The sequence below is a fragment of the Rhinolophus sinicus genome, linkage group LG01, assembly GCF_036562045.2.
Source record: "Rhinolophus sinicus isolate RSC01 linkage group LG01, ASM3656204v1, whole genome shotgun sequence".
NCBI classification, from domain to species: Eukaryota; Metazoa; Chordata; class Mammalia; order Chiroptera; family Rhinolophidae; genus Rhinolophus; species Rhinolophus sinicus.
Window position 1 is genome coordinate 7609823 of NC_133751.1, and position 10565 is coordinate 7620387.

Genomic DNA, 10565 nt, shown 5'->3' on the forward strand with positions numbered 1-10565 from the left:
CAGGGCTTAACTAGAGGGAAGCGGCAGGAATTTAAACGAATGAGGGAGACTCGTCCGGGCTCGCTTCACCCTGTCCCGCTGCCAGGAGGTCAAGGCCGCCGGCATTTCTGGCTGTAGACCGCCCTCCGTCCCCCTGTCCGGAGCACCCTGCGGACCCGCAAGCCGAGAGGGGTCAGGAGGGGCCCCGCGGTCCGAGAGGCTGTCCAGTCGGCCGCCGAGGCCTCACCCTCGGACGACAGCTGCGAGACAGCCAGAAGGGACTCGGGAGGAGGGGCACCGGCCCCGGCACGCCCAAAAGACGCGGAGGCAAAACAGAAACCGAACGCGGAAGAAACGAAACTCAGCCCGGCCCGCACAGCCCGGCCCGGCCTGGCCCTGCCTGCCGCCGAGCCGCTCTGCCGACCCCGGCGAGATGGCTGCCACTTCCCACGACCCCACCGCAGCCGTAGCCGCCGGGCCGGCGAGTCGCCACCTCCCACTGCCGGCCCTCCCCTCGCTTGCCCGCCTGCCCGCCCTCCTGGGACACGGCCCGCTCCACCCCTCGCGGCTGCTCACCGCGCTGAGGCGGATCCCGCTGGGCTGCTGCGCCGCCATCTTGAGCGAGCTACAAAGCCAGGACCGGCCTCCGCCGCAACCCGACTGGGAGGCGAAGGAACGATTGTGGAGCCTGCTGTGTCCCGCCCACTTCCGGGGCGGGACAGAGGGCGCGAGGCTGCCCCGCCCACCCACTTCCGCCTCCACGCACCGTTGGATTGGGTGTGTAGGAAAGGCAAACTGCCTGGCGGGTTAAGGCTGGCTGAGCGGGAGAGCTAGGCTGGGAGCGCGGGGCTCGGCGGGGGTGGGGCGCATGCGTGAGGCGCGGCAGCATAGTGGTCACTGCATTACCTGGAGGGTCCCAAGTTTGAACCCTGGCGCGCTGTGCGCTGGAGCCTCAGAAAGTTGCACTGTAGGTGCTTGATCTGACCGGACGTAAATTGCACTAAGAAAAGCCATCTTATGCCTACCAATGTCAACGTGATGTGAAAATTTATTAACGAAATACACTTTTTGGATTTACCCTGAACATTATTAGCCTGATAGAGTCCTTTGCCACATTCACATTTATTAAGTCCTTTCGCTCGAGCACACTTATTTGTTGTCGACTTGGAGCGGGCCGTTGGGCTAAGAGAGTAGGCTATAGAAATGAGTCGGTCAAGGGCTGTCAAATACTGCAGGTAAAGAAAGGATTGAAAGGATTTTTTAAAAATATCCATTGCGTTTTTATGATTGTAAAAGTAATATTTTCTTTGTAAAAATTCAGATAATACATAAATAGAAAATATAAAATTTATCCCCAATTCCTTCACCAGAACAAGTAAACAATTACGTGTACATTACTCCAGACTTACTATATATTACAGAAATACTATTTACAATGTGGGATTAGACTTGACAGAGTCTTCTGCAGCTTGCGTTTTCATTTTACCTAATTATTTCAACTTGAAATTTGTAAGTGCTCATTCTTTAATGAAAAAATAAATGATTGAGGAAATGTTAAAAAAAAAACACCTGTTGTCACCACTGACCATTGAGTAAATGACATAATGTGAATCACATAAGACTGCTGGTTAATTTCATTTGAAATGGTCTGTGTTTGGTCATTTCTCGGGTTTCCTCCAGCTTTAAGACGGTACTGTTACATGCAAGGCTCTTTCATCAACTACTGATTGAGCATCTCTTGGTGACAGGCAAAGTGAGGGTGCTAAGGATTAGTGGTGAGAAATTCTGCTCTTGTGGAATTTATGTTATCAAGGTTGTTTATTAAATAAATTACGGCTCATTCGTGAGTTGTGAAATCAATTTGGAAAATCTTGACCAGCACTTTGTAAAAAAAAAAAAAATAGGATTTTAATTTAATAGTATAGTGCAGTGTCTAGGCCTAAATCCAACTTCTTATTTTATTAGCTATGTGATGTTCAGCAAATTACTTTGCGTTTGAGATGAGATTAGCCTGGATTATCCAGGTGGCCCTAGATGCAATCACAAGTGTCTTTGCATGACAGAGGCAGAGGAGATTTGGTCACAGAACGCTAACCACTGAAGGAGAAAGACTTGCCTAGGAGAAAGGTACTAAGCTACTGGCTTTTTGATTATGGAGAAGGAGCCATGAGCGAAGGAGCCAAGAAGCTGGAAAAGGAAAGAAAACTCCACTCTAGGACCTGTCGAGTTTACAATGGGAGCAAGACCCTGCAGACACCTTGGTTTTCAGCCCATTGAAACTCATTTTAGACCTCTGACCTCCAGAACTAGAAGAGAATACATTACTGTAGTTTTAAGCCACTAAGTTTGTGGTCATTTAGTAGAGCAGGAATAGACAATAGTCTAGTCATGTACAAGCAAATACTTACCAGTACGTACAAATTATTGCCCCCCCCAACCCCTTACTTTTTAACAATTGAGCATACAGTGGATATCTACATTCTCAAGACTTACTCATATGGATGAAATGTGAGGCAAACACATACAGGCTAAACTTGTAGTAGGTTGGTGTCATGCAGGGTCTCAGCTCCCGCTCCCGGCACAAGAACGCAGGACATGGTGAGGCCTAAAAGGAACAACGGAGCCATAGATGGGGGAGTCATACCACTATATTCTCGATGGTGGCTGGTTGAGACACAGAAGCAAACATCCGCCAGTACCCCAACGAGGAGTCTTCCTGCACCCCAGTCTCACTGGCAGCCAGGTGAGATACCGGAAGTATGATCAACATGATCTGCAACCCACAATCCGCTTGCTAACTGCACTTGCTAGCCACAATCCGCCGTCTGCTTTTCTACCTACCAACCAACCAACCAACCAACCTAGCATAGCCCCCGCAGTTATATTAGTGGCTAATGGCTAACCGGTAACAGCTGATGGCCATCTAATAACTGAGCCGAGAGCCTGGAAACTGCTCTCTTGGACTCTGTCCCCACAGTTGGTATAAAAGGGGCTTTTTCAGGAAGGAAAATGCTCCAGCACACCCCTCTGCTGTTTCTATCAGACAAACTCAAGCTTACTTGGAAATATTTATTTTAAACAATGTGAAAGCTGGGGTGGCCGGGTGGCTCAGTTGGTTAGAACGCAAGCTCTTAACAACAAGGTTGCCGGCTCAATTCCAGCATGGGCCAGTGAGCTGCATCCTGCACAACCAGATTGAGGACAATAACTTGAGCTGAGCTGCCACTGACCTGCCAGTGGGGCGACTTGACTTGGAGATGATGGGTGCTGGAAAAAACACACTGTTACCCAATAAAATATATATGTATTTTTTAAAATGTCAAAGCTGAGTTTGATGTGATTTTTCATGATTAAAAGCTATATTTTTGGGGGAGTGCTGTAGACTGAATGTTTGTTCCCCACCCCCACCCCCAAATTTGTATGTTGAAATCCTAATCCACAATGTGACAGCATTAGGAGGTGGGGCCTTTGGGAGCTGATTAGGTCATAAGGGTGGGTCCCTCATGAACAGGATTAGTGTCCTTACCAAAGAGACGGTGCTGGGACACAATAGGAAGAATCAGGGAGGTGCTTTGATCTTGGACTTTTCTAGCTTCCAGAACTGTGAGAAATGAATGTTTGTTGTTTAAGCCACCCAGTCTATGGTATTTTCATTATAGCAGCTTGAGCTAAGACAGGAGAGAGAAACTTTTTAGTTCTTTATAAGGGTTAGATTATTAGTCAGATAAAATAAAATCTCCAACTGATCTAAATCAAAAAAATGTGAAATTGTTACCAAACTCAAGGGGTTCCTTTGGGGTATTCTATTCAAGAGCAAGACATGGTTGTTGATAGGTAGTTTTATTTACTTGCAGCAAGTAAAGGAGACAGAGGATTCACATCAAAAGCTCTATCTCCCCAAAGAGAGGTTTAGACATTGCTTATATACACTATTTGGTTAATTACATGTTGATTTTTCTTTCTTTTCTTTTTGTAGTTGGCTACACTTAACAGTTTCGGTTCAGGTCAAGCTCATCCAGTTACAGCTACTTCTGCAAAATACTGTACTGCATTTTAACATTTAGCATGATTAGCATTCAGAAAGATTAGTAAGAATTGTCCAGACCTTGAGACACTTGTGCTATCTAACAAAATCTGACTGTTTTCTTTTTTTAATTTTTTTTCTGACTGCTTTCATAAACCTGTACAATTATGCATCTTCTCTTACATTGAACAATGTATCTTGGAGATCCCTCTATGTCCATACATAAAGAGCTTCTTCCCATTCTTTGGCAGCTTCATAATGTTCCATTACATTGATGTACTGTAATTTACTTCGTCTCCAACTGGTGGACACAACTTGTCTCCAACTTTTGCTATTATCAACAACACTACTATGAATAACTTGTGCATAAGCCATTTTGCACATATGTATGTATATCAGATAAATTCCTCGAAGTATGATTGTTGGGTCAAAAGATGCAGAAGTGGCCAGGGAGCATCCTTCTAGTTGTTAGATGGGATGCCGCCCAATTCATAAATCACTTAATAAAGCCAATTAGATCTCCAAACTAAAAAGAATTGTCCCATTTCCTCCACAGCTTGTACCAATTTATATTTATATACAGTAGTACCTCGGTTTTCGAACATCTTTGACGAACATTTCGGTTTACGAACACCATAAACCCGGAAGTAAATGCTTCAGTTTTGGAACACACCTTGGAAGTGGAACATGTCCTGCGGTTTCCGCTGAGTACAAGATCCTGAGGCCTAGATGTCGGGTGGTTTCGAACATTTCAGAACTCGAACAGTCTTCCATAACGGATTACATTAGAAAACCGAGGTACCACTGTATACCTCTCCTGTAGCAGTGTAGCAGGGATTGTGTTTTCTCCTTTTACTGTATCTGCTGAAATGGTCAGTGAACAATATTGTAGAGCAATGTTAATTTTTTTCTCATATTGTAAGGTTGGGCATCTTTTTATATGTGTACAAGCCAGTCATTGTGTGTATGTGAATTCCCCGTACATATCTTTTGTCTGTTTATCTATTCTTTTTCTTTTGCTAGGAGTTAAGTATTGGCGAAATTAACCCTTGGTAATATGAATCTCAAATATTTTCTTTAGTTTTCCATTTGTTTTTTACTTTGCTTATGGTGATTTTCGTTATGCAGAATTTTTAAAAGGAAACTTATATGGACAAAATTATAGAACTTTCTCTTATGGCTTCTGGAACTTATTTCCGTCCAAGAAAGATCACCTTCATTCTTGGCTTATATAAATATCTTCTCTTGATTTTGTTTGATATTTTCATAGTTTCTTCATGGCTTGAATCTTTGATCACTATAGAATTTATTTTGGTGAAAGTAGGAGATATAAATCCAACTTTTCTCCCTTTTGGTTACTTAGTTATCACAACATCATTTATTGAATAAGCCACTTTTCCTTCCCCCTATGGATTTGAAGTGCTGCTTTTATCATATCAATAAATTGTTCTATGATTTTCTGTCCACTGATGGACTTTCTGTTTTGTTCTATTGATCTCCTGTCCATTCTCACACTGGTACCGATTATTTCAGCTTTATGTTTAAAGATCTGCTCGGGTTAGTTCTCTTCATTACTCCTTTCAGACAATTTCTGCTACTTTTGCCTGCTTTTTTTTTTTTTTTGGTAAATTGTATAATGAATTTATCCAGTTCAAAAAAACTGCCAAGAGTTGTTTTTTGAGGGGATTGAATTAAATTTGTAGATTAACTTAGAATTTACAACTTATAAAGTTGAATCTTCTTCCTCTTCAAGACCGAATAAACATTTCCTTTAGTTTCATGTCTTTACTCCTTTGATAGTATTTTCTTCAAGGAGCTCATTAAAGGACTTTTCTACATATTTTATTATTGTTATTGTAAATGGGATTTTATCCCTGGGCTGTCCGGGAGGGTCCCTGGGGCCACCCTATGGAGTGTCCAGGGCCATCTGGGAGGGGCTATTTATATATAGAAAAAGATATTGATGTCAAAAACTATATTGGTGTGTACACATTAATTTTTTTATTGAATATGATTGCCGTGCCTATGCTTCAGTTGGCCACAAGCTCCACCCCTCCCAATCATATTGAACAACTTGTCTGTTTTCTAAGGAATTTAGATTGTTATTCTGGCTTAGATTCAGAACAAAGAGAAAATAATCGAAAGGGAAACATGTGGAACACCATACAATAAATGCTTGTTAGTTCACATAGTATCTCTACTATCACACTAAGACCTGTCTAAGCAGGGTAATGCAGTCAAGTGCTCACTCTCTGTACAGGGGAGTGTTCCGCTGTCAAAGGTCCAGTAAGAATTAAGGACGACCCCAGTGAAGACACAATGGGCTGACCTCACAGATGCTTCAGGTGGGTTGGGCTGGCGATGTCATCAGGCAGCTCTGGGACCATCAGGGAGGAGTGGGGAAGACAAGCCAAATAGGGCATCCTTATGTGCCAAAAGAGGGTGGTCAGTGAAATAGCATGTACCTTGGGAAGGTAACTATTACAGTGACAGAAAGTCCACGTTTGGGGCAGAAAACCCACTCTTCCCTGAGCCCCCACGTGTCTAATCCTACGAAGTAATTCATTCAAAATTTGGTTTACTACCCTTTCTTCTTCCTTCCAGCACCACCTTGGGCAGAGAAATCAACCTTCATGTTCATTTAGTTATTTACTGGCTGCCTGTATATGGCAGACACCAAAGGAACTGAAGATATAGGCTTGTTCTCCTTTAAAACATGCTCACCGCACCTCGAGAGCTCAGAGCCACCCCCTGTGCTGTTACTCAGACGCACTGATACTGCCAGAAGTCAGGTGGATGGGGTAGTCTCAGAAAGTCTTCCATGCATTACCCAACAGCAGCAGCAGCCATCTTGAGGTTTTCCTGTTTAACTTTCTCAGCACTGGGCTTGAGAATGTAGGGCCCTAGAGAGAGACAGACCTAGGTTTCGGTTCCTGGTTCTGCTGGCTTTGTGAAACAGGCTAATAGTCCTTACCTCCTAATGGGGTGGTAAGAAAGAAATCATGCACGTGACACATTTAGCACCATGCCTTGAAAGCACTCCAGTGGTAGGGGTCATTTCATGCCCACACACGGGCTACACGACCCCAGCCCCTGGCCCCGTAGTGCTCTGTTTAGACACCAGTCTGTTGCTATGGCCACCCTTGGTAAGCCCCACCTCTCCTGACATACTGCTTACCCTAGCGCAGTGGCCCTTTGGTCCTTGGGCTGGACACATGGTACTAAGTCCCTCTGGGAGGAGCTGAATCAGAGCAATATGGGAAAGATGTTAGGAAAATTTGCCTTCATTGGCTGATGGTAGCTTTTGGCTGTTAGCTTTTTGTTCCCTCACATGAGAGACTGCATGTGAGGTGATGGTTAGCTTTGGGTTAAGAAAATTCTCCCTCGTCTCATTCCTGGCAGGGGAGATATGAGGTGATGAAGAGTCTTTTTGTCTGTTTTGCCTGCATCAGCAGATGATGTAGAGAAGTATCAGAATGACGTGACAGGCATGTTGCCAGGCTTTGGAAGACCTTGGGCCAATTGTCCCAGGCGAGAACAGTAGGTATTGTTTGTCCAAGTAAACTAGTCCTTTAGCTGGATAAGCAATATTTTTATCACAGTAACTGCCGCATCCTCCTGGAACTGGCCATTCCCTCAAGGGGAAGCAGGAACAAGGAACTTGGCTCTAAGGTACATCTGAAAAAATATATAAGACAGACCACAGTTGGCAGTGTAAATTTCATCATTTGTCATTGGCGAGTCTTCATCATTCTAACATTTTGCAAACTTGTATGCAACATGCAGCTTACAACATCAGGAGATGCCCTGACTTCCAGCCGCGGACCTGGTGAGGTCTGGCTGGTTCTCAACCTCTCCAGTGTTGTTCCCCAAGGTTAACCTTTTTGAGAACTTCCAGGTTACCCTGAAAGTAAGACCTCGCTGGACAATCAGCTCTAATGCATCTTTTGCCTCCAAAAGACGCATTAGAGCTGACTGTTCGACGAGGTCTTATTTTCGGGGAAACACGGTTGTTAACATTTTAGAAACTTATGTACAACTTGTAGCTTGCAGCATCAAGAGACACCCTAACTTCCAGCAACAACTGCAACAATAGCAGCAGCATTCTTGAGAACTTGCATTTTGACATCTTGTACGCAGCTTGCAGCCTGCAACATCAGGAGATGTCCTAACTTCCAGCAACAACAGCAGCAGCATTCTTGGGAATTTATTAACATTTTGGAAACTGTATGCAACTTGCAGCTTGCAGCATCAAGAGACGCCTCAGTTTTCAAGCTGTGGACCTGGCAAGGTTTTGATCCCTGACCTTCCCAGTGTCGTTTCCCAGTTTGGTGAACTTTTGGCATCTACTGTAATAGTTGCTATCCTATAAATTTTATTACTGCTTTTAGATACTCTTTATTGATATTGTTATTTAGCCAAGTGATTTTTGATCAATAGTAAACATATGTTGGGATCTCTTAAACTTATATGTATGTATACTCCTTCGATATGACATTGTTATCAATATATATAGTTTAGTCTTAACTGCCTTTACTGTCATTAGCACATTCTATTAATTGCCTTTGTCTTTTGCTATTGCATATTGCTAAATAGATTAGATATTGCTAAATAAATTAATTAGCCCCACTCTAGCATGTCCTCCCCTTTCTTTTCCCCACTTGTCATTACAAGCAGTCATCTCCAAAGTGAGGTGCACACAGGCCTCTGTTGTGAAAAAGAAAATATCAGAACTGCTAATTCTGTTTTTCCTCATACTTTAAAAATCTCCATTTCCTTTTATAAAATACACAATGTATGTTGGTACTCACGTAAATTAACATGACACACAGGCTTATGGATATCGGGGGAGGCACATGCTTCATTTTTACTGATGGGTGTGTGATCAAAACTATTTATATAGATCTCAGAGAGGGCAGAGATGGTTAGCTACTGCAACCTTAAGAGGAGTTACCACCAATATTCCCTTTTCTCAGATGATAAAACTGAGGCACGAAGTATTTGCCCAGGCTAGTACATGGGGAAGCTGAGTGTCAATCCCAAGCACGCTGACTTCAGAGCTTGTATCACCTACTGTGGTGCACACTGACAAAAGATTTAATGCGTATTACAAGATGGCTTCTTGAGTGTTCTGACAGAAAGACGCGCTGTTGATTCCCTGTCCTTTAAGAGTTCTATTTAATAAATAAGGATTAAATTACACGTGGTATTATCAGAGACCAATAAGTTGCTTTAGATATTGGGGAGAAAAAAACTGAACAGCGAAATTAGTAAATCTAAGTATAGATGTAAGAGCTACATCTATAGCATAATGCTACTGATAGAAATATACTACTAGTTTGCTGTAAATTTTGAGGAACGTATACACCCATCTTGACGTTAACTGTTAATGAGCACATGGTTATCATCTCACAACCTGAATTATAGGGCACTCGTAGTATAAGTTACATAGAATTTATAATTCTATACTTCAATATTAAAACTTGAGTGACCAAAACTTGCAAATGTTTTTAAAGATATCCCCTACATACAAAAACATGAACATAACTTCCATGTAATTTTAAACACATTATTTGTTTGAATAATCACATATCTAGCGGTGACTTTCGATTCTCATTTTCAGCCCTTATTTAGGGAACCGAGTGGTTCTTTGCTCCCCAGATCCTATACTGGGGCTAATGCACAAACTGCTTCTGCACTGCACGCACACCAGTAAGCAGCGGGGTGTCGGGAGAAACTACCTGATAATGTTAGCCGAATTGCAAGACACCCTTACCCACAGGGTGACATGAGAGCACTCATTAGGGCAGTGGGTATCATCTGGCCAGGAAAGGGATTTCATGTAATGCTCCGGGGACTGAAAAGGGGACATGAGCTAGGCAGGTCTGGAAGGCAAGCCCCAGCAGAGGAGGGGCGCCCAGCCAGGATTCTAAATAGGGGAGTTGGCATGAGACAAAAAGACTCAGAAAGAGTGGATGACATGCGGCCAGGCTAGAGAAGTCTATGCCTAGAAAGGGATTACTTTAATGAACAGTGATGTCTACAAAGTAGAAAATAGATCTCAGAAAGGAGAGAGGCAAAGGGAAGAGGTCCCAAGCCTGAGTTTCCCGGACGGTCTTTTCAGGCATGAAAGCCTCCGTGACGACGCTGACTGATTTATGTTACGTGGAAAGTGCTGGCAAGGTACATCCTGAGTGGTACATAACTAAGGTTACAGCTGTCAGAGTTTTGCAAACTAGGTATTTCTTACACAGCTGAACAGTGCAAATACGTGATTGTAATGGGCACAAGTTAAACATGTTGAGGTATCTTCCCAAAGCGCTCAGCACTGCTGAATAGCCAATCATAATGTGCGATTACTCTTTTCAGAAAATAATATATTTTAGTCTTAAAATGTAGTCCCCAAAAAATCACTTTAAAGGGTGTATGTGTGAAAGGTTAGAAATAGTATTTGACAAGTTAAAAGTTTTAGAAACATATACTGAGACAGACCATGTATCTGCATCAACAAAGAAAATAACTCTTCATTTTCTTCATAGTTTTACTTCACATTACAAACTTT

The 10565-nt window shown here is 43.0% G+C and overlaps 1 protein-coding gene across 2 annotated transcripts in view; it reads right to left on the reverse strand.

Moving 5' to 3' along the window:
- The window catches only part of MORC3 (MORC family CW-type zinc finger 3), a 43590-nt gene extending 42901 nt beyond the window's left edge, over positions 1 to 689 (reverse strand). The window contains exon 1 of one of the 2 annotated variants that reach the window (XM_019730293.2): positions 556 to 689. In XM_019730293.2, coding sequence (XP_019585852.1) covers positions 556 to 594 — 39 coding nt within the window. In that variant the 5' untranslated portion in view covers positions 595 to 689. The remainder of the gene's footprint in view (positions 1 to 555) is intronic. The other variant, XM_074325576.1, reaches the window with a different exon arrangement.
- Positions 690 to 10565: the final 9876 nt, after the last annotated feature.